Source organism: Seriola aureovittata, chromosome 7, assembly GCF_021018895.1.
Source record: "Seriola aureovittata isolate HTS-2021-v1 ecotype China chromosome 7, ASM2101889v1, whole genome shotgun sequence".
Classification (NCBI taxonomy): Eukaryota; Metazoa; Chordata; class Actinopteri; order Carangiformes; family Carangidae; genus Seriola; species Seriola aureovittata.
The window spans coordinates 6,179,754-6,195,401 of record NC_079370.1 but is presented as its reverse complement, the minus strand read 5'-3'; the positions used below and the strand labels follow the sequence as shown (position 1 = coordinate 6,195,401).

The 15,648-nt window shown below is 45.2% G+C and overlaps 1 protein-coding gene across 1 annotated transcript in view; it reads left to right on the top strand.

Annotated features, from left to right (window-relative positions):
* Nucleotides 1-13,416, top strand: part of cpne4a (copine IVa) — a 38,082-nt gene extending 24,666 nt beyond the window's left edge. The window contains exons 9-16 of the mRNA XM_056381490.1: nucleotides 185-271; nucleotides 2,094-2,153; nucleotides 3,330-3,463; nucleotides 4,777-4,831; nucleotides 5,999-6,050; nucleotides 7,633-7,766; nucleotides 8,808-9,044; nucleotides 10,184-13,416. Coding sequence (XP_056237465.1) covers nucleotides 185-271; nucleotides 2,094-2,153; nucleotides 3,330-3,463; nucleotides 4,777-4,831; nucleotides 5,999-6,050; nucleotides 7,633-7,766; nucleotides 8,808-9,044; nucleotides 10,184-10,315 — 891 coding nt within the window. The 3' untranslated portion in view covers nucleotides 10,316-13,416. The remainder of the gene's footprint in view (nucleotides 1-184; nucleotides 272-2,093; nucleotides 2,154-3,329; nucleotides 3,464-4,776; nucleotides 4,832-5,998; nucleotides 6,051-7,632; nucleotides 7,767-8,807; nucleotides 9,045-10,183) is intronic.
* The last annotated feature ends 2,232 nt before the right edge of the window (nucleotides 13,417-15,648 follow it).

Here is a 15,648-nt window from a genome sequence, read left to right as displayed (position 1 = left end):
CAGGTGTGTTTCCACCCAGTCAGAAACGAGAAACACTCAGGTTCTAGTTTGATGATCAGCTCTCTGCTGCATCGACATGAAAACCTGGATAATAAAAGCAGCAGCTCCTCGTGAAGGTCACTCCTGACTGACACCTTGTGTGTGTGTGTGTGTGTGTGTGTGTGTGTGTGTGTGTGTGTTGCAGGTGCAGTGGCCATGCATTAATCCAAAATACAAAATGAAGAAAAAGAACTACAAGAACTCTGGGATTGTGATTCTGAACCAGTGCAAGGTGACTGACGACTTCCTGTTTCTATTTTCGTCCTGTAAACTGAGTCTTCGTCTTCCAAGGTTTAATCTGGGTTTAATCAAAGTTTAATCTGGTTTTAATCAGTTTACAAACTCAGCTCGTCTTCGCTCCTCTGGTTTTTCTCGGCGTCTGGCTTCTCAGCCTGTGCGAGGAACCAATTATGTGGCTCTGAGCAGCCTGACTAACCTGACATTTCCCGCCAGACGATGCTGAACGGCACTCAGACGGCGAGCGAGGGGAGCCTGGGGAACCCCGCTGCCGAGCGAGAGCCAGATAACATTTAGCCTGATGACACTCGACACGCGGAGGAGTTCCCGCTTCAAAACCAGTTAACGGCCATTTGAGGAGAGCGAGGAGGGATGAGCTGCAGCACAACACGGAAACATATTACTGAGGCGCTGTGAGCGTGGCGAGATCATTAACACTTGATGGATGAGCAGTCGGAGAGGAGGCGGGTAATGAAGCCACACGTTTTCAGGAGCAGAAGGAGAGTTAGTGCTCAGGTGACAGAATGAGAGCAGGTTTACAGGCCGAGCTCTAACGACCCGCAGGACGCCGTCCATCCACAGCTGCAGCTCCGCCCACCTTACATCAGCTGATGCCTCACGATAATCAGCTGTTCTCATTCTGTCAGAGCTGCAGGGCCACGCTCAGGGAGTCAGACTTTACCCTCACATACTGTTTGACATTTGGCAGCAGTAAAAATCCCATAAATGTCTTTTAGCCTGAAAGTTGATGACTTTTCCTAAAGTGACCCAAAATACACGAAAATGTTTAAAATATTTTTATATTTTATACTTTTGTAGGTGCTGTGAATGTCTGACCCGTATCTATTGAAGTGGATTGTAGATCCACAGATATTAGATTTGTGGGTCAGATGGAGGAACATGGAGGTTTTAGGGGATCTTGAAACTGTGAAACTGTACCTGCCATGTCTGTGTGTATTTGTTATGGGACAGTGGTGACAGAGTTCAAGGGGGACCTCGACACTGTCACCACAACTGTCTGTGTTCCCGCCACATCTGCCCAGGTTCCCCCAGAGACAGGCACCTGCTGGTCTTTGAAGGGTCATGGGGGGATCATTATAAAGGTACCTGAGCTGCCACTTCACTGACTGAGGTTCTGGCAGCAGACAGACTGTGCAGTAGATGTTTCTCTCCAAAATCCAGTGATGAAAACCTAAAGAATACTCTCTCCCTGCTCTGACACATTAATTAAGGATGAATCCTCCATGTATTAATGTCAGAGAGGCTGTTTATACTTTCTACATAGATCTGTAGTTCAAGAGTCACTACAGACACTTATTATGAGGGAGTTCTTACTGTGATGTGGAGGCAGAGACATGAACAGTATATAAATGAAAATGAACTAGAATCACCTCCCCGTGGTCGTATCCCTCCGCCACTCAGACTAGTTCCAGGTCTCATCCCTGTTTATAGAGTCAGAGAAAATAGTTGTGTGAAAGTTTGTCATAATTGCTGTGAAGTCTTGAGTAATGGCTAAAAATTGTTTTCTGAGGTCACTCTGAACTTGACCTTTGACCTTTGATCACCATAGTCTAATCAGTTCCTCCCTGAGTTTATCCATCAACATGTTAGAGAGATACAGCGATCACAAGGCCAAAACTGTGTCTTATGAGGTAACCACACCTGTTAACTCAGTGATGCATAAATGGTTAAAATATCAGACTCCCTCCACTCAGACCAGAACCACTGAAGCAGTGCAGTGTGACATCATCACTCTCTGTCTCTCACTTTGATGTTTCCACCTTTAAATATTCATGTTTTTATTTCCTCGTCTGCAGATCATCAAGATGCACTCCTTCCTGGATTACATCATGGGAGGCTGTCAGATCCAGTTTACAGTGAGAGAACACACACACAGACACACACGCACACACACACACGCACACACACACATACACACACACACACACGCACACACACACACGCACGCACACACACGCACACACACACACACACATGCACACACACACACACACACACACACACAGAGGTCATCGTCCTGCTCCATATTCTGTCAGGAGGAAACACTGGGTTTTGTGTTCACAGTATCCCTGATGTCACCATGGAAACGGTTACCATGGCGACACACTCGGCACTCGCCTCAGTGTCCCAGTTAGCGCCGGCAGCTCTCTCTGGGCTCTGACCAGTTAAACCAGTCTGGTATGGACAGGGACGAGGAGGCTCCTTATCAGCTGATGAAGGACGTCTTCACACTCCTCACTTCACTGTGTTCTTCTTCTTCTGTGCTCCCAGTAACAACATGAATCAATCATTAACACGACACGTTGTCTGATGAGTCTGTGAAGTGCTCGTTGGATCTTTGTTCTGCTCCTGAAGTTCTCAGACTCAGAGAACCGTTCTCACTCAGCTGTTCTCTGAACTAAAGTCACTTCCTCCTTCTCCTCCTCCTCATCATGTCTCTCTCTCTGACTTCCTGTTGTCAACACATGTAAACATGCAGCTCAACACCACAACAAAGCTGCATCACCCCCCCCCCCCCCCCCCCCCATCTAAATGTTTAATCACCTTCAGCAGCTGGAGGAAGGTTTACAACCTGCTCAGCTGTTTCCTCTGAGGTGTTCATGGAAGTGTGAAATAAAGAGGATTCTGGGAGCTCGGGGGGGTCAGGACTCATTTCACATGTAAACAGTGTTTGTCGCAGCAGCATCGTGTTGAATCAGCTGTTTGTTGGTTCACGTCGTCTCCAGAGGAAACTGTAAAAGCAGACTGCAGCTTGTTTCAGTTCACAGCCGACTGAGCGGAGGAGCAGTTCTCTCCTTCTTTTTCTTGTATTTCTTCTTCTTCTTCTTCTTCTTCTCCACCTTCCAAACTTCTTCCACACTTTGTCTTCATCTTTATCGATGAAATATTTTTAATCACCTCCAATACTAGATCTTAAATGAACTGTATGGTCTGTAGCAGACAGGTGCCCCGTCTTTCTCTAACTTGCTCTCTAACCTGTAATTGGTTGTCTCTGACTGGCTCTTGTCTCTGATTGGTTGTCGTCTCTCCAGGTAGCCATCGACTTCACGGCCTCTAACGGAGACCCTCGAAACAGCTGCTCCCTGCACTACATCCACCCGTACCAGCCCAACGAGTACCTGAAGGCTCTGGTGGCCGTGGGAGAGATCTGCCAGGACTACGACAGGTTGGTCCGACAGCAGCCAATCAGACAACCAGATTTATTAAAGGAGAACACACGTAAAACAATTCCACAGCAGGTGGTGGTTATATTCTGAACTCCTTCTGTTCTAGCACAGACTAACTGTTGACTTCAGCAGAACTGATGGAGAAAAACAACTCATATCTAACTTGTGTTTCAGTCCCTCATTATAATATTAAAGGTTGTATTTTGTTCCCTGTGAAGAAAACCTGAAGTTAAATCATCTCTTTGCTTTTTAAGGTGTGAGATCTGAGAGCAGCTGCAGCAGGTTTTGCAAGATGCGAGTCTGAGAGATGCTGTTTCATATTTTCAGACAAGGTCACATGTGCATCTGGACCCAGATCCACATCTGGACCCAGATCCACGTCTGGACCCAGATCCACACCAGAACACAGTCTAAAACCACATCCTGTCAGAAGCATCAAAACTTTGTGAGGATGAAATGTTCCAGTCGACACGCCGGCTGCATTTAAAACTGTGTCGAGATTGAATAAAACCATGTGACATGTTTACGTGTCAGCTGATCGTAGGTGGATTTATGAATCCTGTTACCAGTCTTTATGCTAAGCTAAGCTAACACCAGCTCTGTACTGACTACACAGACTTGAGACTGATAACTAACACCCTCAGAGTGCTCAGGTGTTCACTTAGAGGTTCTGTAAACGTCACGACCACCAGATATCGCACTACACAACATGGTTTCTTCTTCAGTGGAGGAAATTCTGGGAGGTTACTTTCACCTGAGCGCTCTGACATCACACCTGTGGGCGGAGTCTGTGTGTTTATAAACAAGGGGAGGAGCAACAGTTTCACAGGGAAGGACTCACATGCACTGACATGCACGCACCATCAGACCAGCTACCAACACAAAGACTGGAGAAATTCAGATGACATCACACACAGAGGGGGCGTGGCTTCTTCTCTGCTCAGGATGCCATTACTCCTCTATATCTTTACATAAAGATTATTATCGTTTAAAATCTGGTTTACAGAACCTTTAAGAACCAACAACAGTGGAACATTAAGACGACACGTCACACAGGTTTCTACCATCGGCGGCTCCTCCTTCACTTTCCTTCTCTTCTCTCTGTCGATCTGTATCAGCCGAGCAGGAAGTAATCACTCTCAGCTTCAGACGTCCTCGCGGTCAATCAGAAGTCATTTCTGTGCTTTGTGTTGAAGTAGCTGTGGTCTGAATGAGCTCGTTACTTCCTGCTGACAGCCAATCACAGACCTCCTGCGGCTTTTTTTCCATTTTTACCCTCAGACTCATCATCACTTTTTTTTTTCTCTTCCAGTGACAAAATGTTCCCAGCGTTTGGCTTCGGCGCTCAGATCCCTCCTGACTACAAGGTAATTTAACCGCTGCTCGCCGTCTCTCCCAGCATGCTCTCTGTCAGCAGAGGGGGGGCGAGGCGGACCCAATCAGACGCTGGTGATTACCAGCCTGCCTCCTCCTCTTCAGCCCTGGGGCTCGTGCCGGTTATAACTGTAACCCCTCGCCCCTTCAGTTCACTTCCCATGATGCCGTGCAGCGCCCGGCGGCTTCTTGTCTGAAGTTGCTTTCACAACACGTTCTGAAAAGCTAAAAATACAGTTTCACAGTTAAAGTGAGATCATCAAACTTTCTCCTGAGTGTTCAGGACACCTGTAGCTAACTGTGGCTAATGTTAGCAAACTTAATCTGCTCTGTAAATCAGCCAATCAAATGTTGCCTAGAGCAGTGATGTCACACTGAGCTGGACAACAGCAGACTGACTTTCACAGTATTAATATAGAACCTAGACCTGATCTATAATCACACTACACATGGACAGAGACCTTTACACTGGAGGAGCTTTAATCACATAAAAGCTTAAAGAAATCAGGACTGTTGTATTTACTTTAGAGTAAAATTTTAAAATGTCTTGAGCTCGTGTTTTAACCACAGACTGTATTTCAGTCATCAAACCAAAAACCTTTAAACAACCAAAGGCTTCAGGACCAGGAAACGGGAAACAGGAAACAGGAAACAGGAAGGGATTGAATGGTTTGAGGACTCAGTCCTGCAGAACTCTGGATCTGTTAACAACTCAGGAATCTGACCTTTGACCCCAACCTCACTCTGATGTTTGTAAGACATCAGGAGTCAAACGGATCTTTAACACTGATTTGTGTTTTAAAAGCTTGTTGGAAGTTTAAAGTAGCAGCAACTGGAAATATTCAAGTAAAGTACAAGTATGTACTCAGTCCCGCCCCCCCCCCCCCCCCCCGCCAAGCTGTGAGTTCAGACCTTTAATAAGGACAGAAGGAGGGGGAGTGGGGGGGGGGCAGTCAGCTGCTCAGATTAGATGTCAGGAAGAAGAAAATGAGAAAGAAGATGAAGAGGGATGAAAGTGAGGAGAGCGAGGACTTATCTCTTTGTTGAAGCTCTTTCTGTAGGTTTCTTTCGTTTTTTAATGCAGAGATCAAACAGGCTTCCTTTATCTCCCCCCCGCCCCCCCCCCCCCCCCCCCCCCCCTCCTCTCCCCTCCTCTCCAGGTCTCCCACGACTTTGCAGTGAATTTTAACGAGGAGAACCCGGAGTGTGCAGGTAGGTGCTTTGATTTCCCGCTCTCCGTCTCTGAGAGAAAAGAGAGCAACTCAAATATTTTCATAGTTGAGCCTCAGAAGAGGAAAGTGTTTAGTGATGAGGAGCTCCGCCCACCTGCGGGGCTCCGCCCACCTGGAGGAGAGTTTGTTAAGATCAGCTGGTGATCAGTATTTTAGCTGCAGTCAGACCTAAGAGTTACAGTTTGTGTTTGATTCATGAAGGTTTGAGTTTCTGAATGAATCAATAATTGATCAAATGATGAGGAGAACTGAATTCATCCTTTATCTTTTCAATGATTTATTTCACATCAAGAGTTTAAATAACAGTTTGATTGTATTGATCAGTGCTGAGCTCTGACCCCCCCCCCCCCTTTATTGGGTCAGAGAGAGAGAGGCCGAAATTCTCTCGTCCTCTTGCTGCTAAAGGTCATTGATCAGCTCAGAGACACTTCTCTCTTAATTAAGACTGTGTGTGTGTGTGTGTGTGTGTGTGTGTGTGTCTGTGTCTGTGTGTCTGTGTGTGTGTGTGTGTGTGTCTATGTGTGTGTGTGTGTGTGTGTGTCTGTGTGTGTGTGTGTGTGTGTGTCTGTGTGTGTGTGTGTTCTCTGTGACCTTCACACATTAAATCTCATCACTGCTGCCCCAGGGCATGCTGGGACATCCAGAGACAGACAGAATGAACTTGTCTCTGTCTCACAGGATTTAAAGAAACTGACTCCTGGACTCGTTAAGATCCGACACTAATGAATCTCTTATCAAATGTTTCTCTCTCCTAATTATTACTATCAAAGACTGAAACACATTTCAAGTTGGTTTAACTTGAAATGAAAGAAATAATCTTAATTTAAACATTAAATTTGTTTCAACTCAGAAAGTTCATTTAACCACGATGGACAGGTTTCCTCAAAAGAGTTTTTTAAGTTGACTGAACTTTTAATCAAATGTTGTTTCAACTTAATACAAGGAGTTAAAATAAACAATTATCTTACATTATCAATGCAAGAAAACTTTCTTTATCTCGTTGAACAAACACACATTTTTGCATTATTTACTATTATTATTATTATTATTATTATTATTATTATTATTATTGTGGTTTTTATTATTATTATTAGGAGCTCCAGGATCTGGATCCAGTAGTTTGTGAAGAATCAGCTGTAAAAGTTCCAGCAGTTAATTAACTGAGTCACAACAATCAATATCAATCAATCAATCAATCAATTATCAGATCTTCAGTTACTCAGTTCAGTTTCAGGTCAACATTAATTAGTTTCGTTAGTGTTAATGTGGATTCTTTTAGACACTTAATGATTCATTTGATGAGTAGGTTCAAATCTGATGATAAAATGATATTGATCCAATATTGATACTGATGAATTTAATGAGAAAAAGCTCTTTTTGTTCTCAGCTGAAATTGAAACATTTGAAAATATTCTTGTGCAACATAAAGTCGTAGCCACAGCTCGATCTCCTGAATCACTTTAGAAACACAGCGGGAAGATTCAGCTGCTGTGAAACCTCCGGTTCAGGATCTTCTGTCTGTTTCTGAGGCTGATTAAAGTTTCTGTTTCGTGTCCTGTCAGGGATCCAGGGCGTGGTGGAGGCCTACCAGGCCTGCCTCCCCAAGCTGCAGCTCTACGGCCCCACCAACATCGCCCCCATCATCCAGAAGGTCGCCAACTCCGCCTCGCAGGAGGTCCACACCAAAGAGGCCATGGTGAGAGCGGAGGCTGTGATTTAAATCCAGGCTGAAGTTCAGTCAGAACTGTGTCTCAGCAGAGACAGACTCTGTCAGTGAGACCATCTGCTCTGGGATTGTCTCTGTCCACGTCTCCAAGTCAGAGTCTTCTTCATGGACAGGGAGGGACAGACTTTTCCGGTCTGGGGAGTCGAGCCTGAAACCTCCAACACACAGGTTGTAATCGTGATTTAATCATGGAGGACGTTGACAGTTGGTGCAGGGGCGGAGCCAGACATCATAAACGTCCGGGGCTTAGCTCGTTCCGGAGGGGACGAACATCAAACCAAGTCTCGGCTGGTTGCCAGGCGACCTGCAGATGGCGATATTTCCCAGCAGCTAAAAGAGCTCCACTGGTTTGTCGGTCAGTCAGAGACACTGAGGGCTGATTTTATATTATAAACTTCAAAGCTTTTGGGAAAACATCCGGGGGTGCAGCTCTATAAGCCACACCCCCTCGCTCCACTCATGGCCCAAGTTCAGGAACTAACTTCCTTGAGCTTGTTTTAGTTTGTTGTTGAACTGAATATCAGGAACCACAGAGAGAGTGAAGACAAGAAGTCACACTTTCTCCACATGAAGAGACAGGAACAACTCTGATGGAGTTAATTTACCCAGCATGCACTGGACGTCAATGTGAGGTTGGTTGGAAATGAAAATCAGTTTCGACGTTAAAATCCAACGTTGGCCAGCTGACACTGAGACGTTTAGAAGACATTTTTGTTCCTGTTTAAAACCAGCATCAGCTGTGGTCAGTTATTCTACGTCAAACTGTCGCTGGCGTCAGACGTCGTCTTGACATTGAGTTTTCACCGAGGTCGTGGCAGCTGCTGCACGCTGGGAAGTTTCTCTGTGTCCTTGTGTCACAGTCTGGGTTGGTTTAGGGTCAGATCTGCTCCTCACTGATGAAATCAAATCAGTAGATCAGAGGTGAAGTTGGTTCAGCTGCAGTTAGAGCCACGAGTCGTGAACCATGAAGAGAAGTGTGTTGACACCTGTTCTTTCTATTCTCCCCTCCAGCAATACTTCATCCTGCTGATCCTGACGGACGGCGTCATCACCGACATGGCCGACACGAGGGAGGCCATCGTCCAGGCCTCCCACCTCCCCATGTCCGTCATCATCGTCGGGGTCGGGAACGCTGACTTCAGCGACATGCAGATGCTGGACGGGGACGACGGGATCCTGCGATCGCCTAAAGGAGAACCCGTCCTGAGGGACATCGTCCAGTTCGTCCCGTTCCGCAACTTCAAACATGTGAGTGATGGAAAGCAGCTTCTGATCTGATCTGAGTTCATGTCTGAACGTGTCGTGGTGGAGCTCTTGGTGTTGAAATCTGTTCACAGCCTCTGACGCCCAAACACTTAAAGAAGAGAACACTAAAATAAAACTAAACTCTGGCAGCAGATGGCGTGTTAATGTGACGACAGTGAGTGCATATATAAGTCTGTGTGACCCTTTGTGTAACTGTGGATGACTGTGAAGTGTTAGGAAAGCAATAAGCCAAGAAAGAGGAGTGGAGACAGTTTGAAACTCGGGATGGAGCATATTGGAAGAGGAGGAGGACGATGAGACGAGAGCGTGTGATCTTGACGAGGTCGAAATCTGCCAGAAATCTTCTTCAGGGGAAACGTTTTATTTCTCTGTTCAGAACACGTTCTCCCAGTTTGGACTCATTTTACAGACGCTGGATTTATTCTTCCCTCCTGGGTTTAATCTGTGTGATGAATGAGACTTTCTGTCTCTGGAAGCAATTTTAGTTTGACAGCAGCAGAACGAGGCAGAGACGAGCAGCTCAGTTACAGAGACTAAAAACACAGAAGGGAGGCGATACAGGTGAAACACATTAGACAATCAAGAAGAAGGGAAACGGGACAAAGACAGGAAGTAGAATAACCACAAGACACACAGGGGGAAGTTATACAAAATAAAACAGGAAACTAAACAAAAATAAGAGTCCAAAAAGTGTTCAAACATAAATTGTCCATCACGGCAAACCATGACAACCACTGGGTGTGTGTGTGTGTGTGTGTGTGTGTGTATTTGAGGATTTCATCATGTCTCCTGCTTGATTTCCTTCCTCCCAGACTCTCATAGTTTCAGGTTCTTTCCACTAAACCAAACTCACTGCAGATCAATAATCAATCACTGTCAATGATTGATCAATGTTCTTGATTTTATTGTCCTGGTTACATCATCAGACCCCCCCCCCCGATAGTTTCAGAGTCATGAGCTGAAACCAGCTGCTGCCTGAAGGAAGTCGATGTGAAACTGAGGAGATAGAAAATGTAGAACAGTGATGGATGTTAGACAGGAAGCTGTGATGTTGGTGTCTGAAGAGATGAAGAGTTTGCAGCTCTGACTGATGCCCCCCTCCTCCTCCTGCTCCTCCTCAGGCGTCTCCAGCTGCTCTGGCTAAGAGCGTACTTGCAGAAGTGCCCAACCAGGTGGTTGACTACTACAACAGCAAGGGCATCAAGCCCAAAGTGCCCAGCGAGTACCAGTCTTCCAGGCCATTCGGCCCCTGAGCGCCGCCGCCGCCAACATGGCTGCCTCCTCCCTCCCTTCGACAGCACAACCTCTCGTGGACTGAGAAACATGTTTACTGTATTTGTTTTTTTGTCAATGTGGATGTTAAAGGTGCTACACGCAGCGTTTCACCATGAAGAGGGTGTGATGTGATCACTGTAGATTTACAGGTGGCACGTGCACATGTGAGGAGGAGGAGCAGGTGGAGATTGTTTCCTCACCTGTCGTCATCTTTATAAAAAGAAGCCGCAGGTGACAGAAGTGCAAATTAGGACATTCTCAAAGGGAAACAGTGTTAGAGAGTTTCATCATCACACACACACACACACACACACTCACACACACACACACTCTCACACACACACACACATACACACACTCACACACACACACACACACACAAACACACACACACACACACACACACACACACACACACAGGTCAATCCTGGGAAACCCTTGCTCCTCTGTGTTCAGTCACATCAGCTTTAATCACACTCACATTCATTCATGTCAGTTTGTGGAGGGAAAAATAAAGTCCAAAAAATCTTAGATCTGAGCTGTGTCACATCAAACCACCAGAATCAAACGTACGAGCTCTTGATAAACTGCGATAAACCTGTTAGCAACACGCTAGTTTGATATTGAGTAGTTAGCTATCTGGTAGCAAGTAAGCCAACGTGGTGATGCATGTTTGTGGTTAGTCAATATATCTCACCAAGCTTCAGCACGAACCACCTCACATGGACACACTAATGAGTTTCATAGTCCTACGTTCCACGCACCAAAACCCACAGCCGCCATCTTGAATTGTCGTTAACACGGGGATGTAGGAAGCAGAGAGGTTTATGGGAATCGAGGAGCAGCAGCACTAAAGAATCCATCTCATCTCACGTTTCATGTGTGAAAATGCTAACTGTAGCACCTTTAGCATCCGCTGTGCATGCAGGGCCGACGCAGGCTGAGTAGATTGTAACGTTCAGGAGTGTTTTCACTGGACATGAAAAAGCACACAAACACAACACTGACCAAACGCTGCTTCCCTGCAGACAGCATGACGGGCGGGGAACCAGTGGATGAAGGAATGTATGCCCCCCCCCCCGGTTTGTTTTTATAAGAGTTTATCGAGATTTTGCTAAATTTCGTAAAGTTCGTATGTTGTAAAGCATTTTGGATCTCTGCTAGATGAACAAGCGAGCTGCCTTCAGACGTCTGCATCCTCTACTGTTCTTTTCTAAAGGCGAGGCAGATGCATGAACTGTTGTTTTGCATGCAAATCTCCATGCGGGACTCCTTGGTCCTTGTGTTTTCTGTTTCCTGGTAGTGAATAATATGAGTAATAATGACGTTTACAATATACCCGATGATGGGGCTGTTCTACTCTCAAGCATGTTCACATGTAAACGAAAATGTGAGTAGATTTAAAAGCACAAACTAAGTATCTTTGGAGAGGTTTCTAGAGTTTGGTGGTAGATTTTGGTCAATTTGTGCCACAACACCTGCCTGTCGCTTTGTCTCTGAAAGATTTATTTACCTTCCTTTGGTTTTATTGGTTTTTCTTCTGTTTCTAATGACAGTTATATTTGGTTTCTGAGAGACTTTAAAGTTCAACCACACTGTTGTTCTCTTTAAATCCACATTTCTTAATTTTAGAAAATTTCAAAATCCAATATTCAGGATCAGGCTTCACAGCCCGTCCATCCAGTTTCCTGTGGCCACAGGCGAGGTAATGTAGTCCAGAAGTCCTTATCCAGACTGAAGATTCTCAGTGGTCCAGGTTATGGTAAATCTAGAGGTCAGTTATCAGCAGCTGGACTGGTCCCAGGGAACCCGAGACTTCCCACCAGTCCAAGAGGAAACCTTCCGGATGATCGGTATAATGTTCAGCCTCCACAGAGAGGCTTCAGATCCCTGAGTCGCCTTAACAAGCTCCTCTGAGGGAACACAAGTGGAGTTCCTCCTGGGTGTCAAAGCTCCTCACCCTGTAAGTTTCTTCTGGGGTCGTTTGGATGCTCCAAGAAAACCAAGCAGAAGATTGTCCTGATCAGAAACCTGAACCACCTTCTCTGGCTCCTCCTCCAGCTCAGACTCCCTGGATAGGAAACTCATTTTGGTTAGTTATATTCTTCATTCATGACCACAGCTGAGGGTTGGACTGAAGATCTCTCTTCACCACAGCAGGTCACTGCAACACCCACATCGCTGCTGATGCTGAAACTACACCTGTGGTCCTTACTGATCCAGATCCGAGCCGCGGTAGCACCAGACTATGCAATGTAGTCCAGAGAGCTTTCTCTGTAACCAAATCCTCTGTCCTCTTTGGAGGATTCTTATATGTCTCCAGACCAGATGTGATAACTTCCTCCAGGGGTTCTGGGTCAGACCTGGGGTCTCCCCCCAGCTGGAGGTTCCCTGAAAACCTTTCCTGAACGACCCCAGCAGGCTCCTTTCAGTGCAGATGGTTCTGTTTCGAGGTCTGAATGTCTGTTCGCTCCAAACTGATCCGGATTCCCGCTTCTAGAATGAGGTCCAGACTGAAAGACCATCAGGTCCAGTCCTTCTCTTGAAATCCCTGATTCTAGTTTGTCACCAGTCCACCCCCTCTCCAGCCAAGACGATTGATATTAAATGATTCTGCAAAACTACTGACCACATTTGGAGCTTTTGCTGTCGTTATCAGGTCCAGATATTGTAAAGTGTAGAGGCAGATCCCACTCATGATAAATAAACTAAAGTTAAGCTGAGCAGTGTTTATTGGCCAACAGAGTCTAACGACAGACAGCTCATAGTTTTACATCTGTTTTTAAGATATTTCTCTTTATTCGAGTTCATTTAATTGATTTTTACCTGCTTCTCAAAGCGACAAATAAAGTTAATACATACAGATATGCAGTATCCTTTTATTCTCTGTACTCATATCGTGTTGAGTCTGGTTCTGATTATTTAATGTCATTACAGGTACTTTTTGCTGTGTATAACAGGGACAGAGAAACAATGGAGGACAGGTGTTGTGTCACATGACTTCTCGTTGTGTTAACATGCAGTATTGTGTGCAAAACAATGACAAAGTGACTTATGATAATAAAGGTTTTATCAGTAACCTATGATCCTCAGTGTGTTAATGTAAAGTCAGTGAACTGCTGATCTTTCTAAAGTGACTGCACCATTACACACCAACAGTTAGCTAACGTTATGTTTCTTCACCCAGTTAGCCAGACATGCTAATGAAAGCAATCACTGTTTAATCAATTCCTTTATCTTAGTTTGTTTGTGAAAGGTGAAAACTCAACACTTTACAATCCTCCATAACTGTAGTCCTTAATAAAATGTAAACAGGCGAGTTATATAAACATGTGTCATGAAGGAAGAAATTAGCTCTAGAGACCAAAGTGTGACTGAACATGAATCAAGGAAGTCTCTGTCTTCAGGGTTTTGTGGCAGAAACACCTGAAGACAAACTTGTCAAACCAGCGGCTTGTCCAATCACCAGACAGCAATCCCTTCAAACGGTCCAATCATAGGACACCACCTGAAGCTCTTAGGTGAGACAGAGAAAGGATTGTCCAATTAGACATCAAGACAAATTTGACTCTTTGTCAAAACAATGTTAAAAATCTAAAGCTGAACAGATGTGTAGCTCCTGTAGCTACTTGTGGTTGCTAAGCTAACTAGCTCTGCTCACCAGCTGTTTGAGCTTTCAAACACATTGCATTGTCTTCCTCAGCAGATGGAGCTGCTCAGTGTTGCCATGGAGTCATCTCCAATCACCAGTTTTTCTAAGCGCTTCCCTAAGCTCTCACATTTGAACCTCGGAGTCGTTCTGTTTTCAGGAGGTTTAGATTTGATTTGATTTATTTTCAAACATGAAGAAGTCAGAGTGTTTGTGTCCCTCAGCTGCAGGGTGAGTGCTTCACTGTGAGAGTAAAGGAGAAGATGGAGGAGAGTTTCCCAGCTCTCCTGTCATCCTCCTGTGATTCCAAACAGTAGCAGTAGTAATTAAACTGGGGGGTGGTTGGTTCATTAGGGGGAGGAGACGGATGAAAAGAGGTCGTTAACCCCGTCAGCAGGACAAAGGATTCACAGTGAGATGTCAGCGACTCGACATAAAGGAGCCGTCATAGAGAACACAACACAGGAAACATGGAGCTGCTCAGAGAGGAAACAGCCTCAGCAAACATGTTCATATTCAAAATAACCACAGAAGAAGAATGAGATGACTGAAGATCAGCTGCTTTAAAAACCTTAACGAGCCTAACGAGGGCGGGGGTGGGGGGGGTCAGCACATTACACACCTAATGAAGCCGTGAGGTTGAAAACTGACAGTTTATAAAACCAAGTGTCTTTCAGCCAATTAGAGAATGGACTTCCTTTCAGTTGATATTTCAGATCGTTGTCAAGGAGTGAGGTAAGTCAGACCCAAATGCAGCCAACACATTGGGGACGATGCAGACAGGTTTATTCTAACAACGGAGAGACAACAGGGATAAACACAAAGACAACAAACAACATGAACAGACTAAGGGTAAAGCAGACATGAACAGCACTGTGACTAACCAGACATGAACCAGAGGATAAACCCAGAAATCAACAGACGAACAAAGACAGACAAAGGTGAGCACGAAGACTATATAGACACAGGAGGCAAGGTGATTGCACTCAGGTGAAACACATCAGGGCGGGGCAGACAATCACTACACAGAAACAAGACCACGACAAGAAGCAAAAACACTGAGACACACGAGGAAACAAATTACAAAATAAAACAGGAAGTGCGAAAAGTCCAAAACAAAACTAACAAAAAAAACATGACACTCGTGGCTTCTCTTCTCCTCCGTCACTTCACTTTAATAGTTTGTTAGTCTCATGTGAATCTGAGAGTCGCTGCAGATCCAGGTCACATGAAATCTGATCCGGTCTGAACAACACATCCATGAGTCTGAAGGTTTATCAGACTCAAAAACAGAGTCCCTCAGTCTGAAGATCACAGTTCATCCTCAGGGGAACATGAACGTCAGGACCAGACTGAAAACCTGAGACACTCTGGATCAACGTTTCCACTGAATGAAACTTTCCCTGCTGAACTTTGTTCTTCTTCTTTGTTGGTGCGATTCAACAGACTCTTCCCTCTGATTGGTTCTGAGTCTCACACAGCTGAGTAATGAACATCTCTGACCCACCAGGTCTTCGTTAAAACTCTTTAATTAAAGCGGGTTCAGCGGGTCTTTAATTACCTGAGCTGACGAGCACAGGAGGCTCCTTCAGCCGACGAGGAGGTTAATGAGGAGCAGCCAATAGGAGGCTGTGATATAAACAGAGGGAGCCCCACCCAACA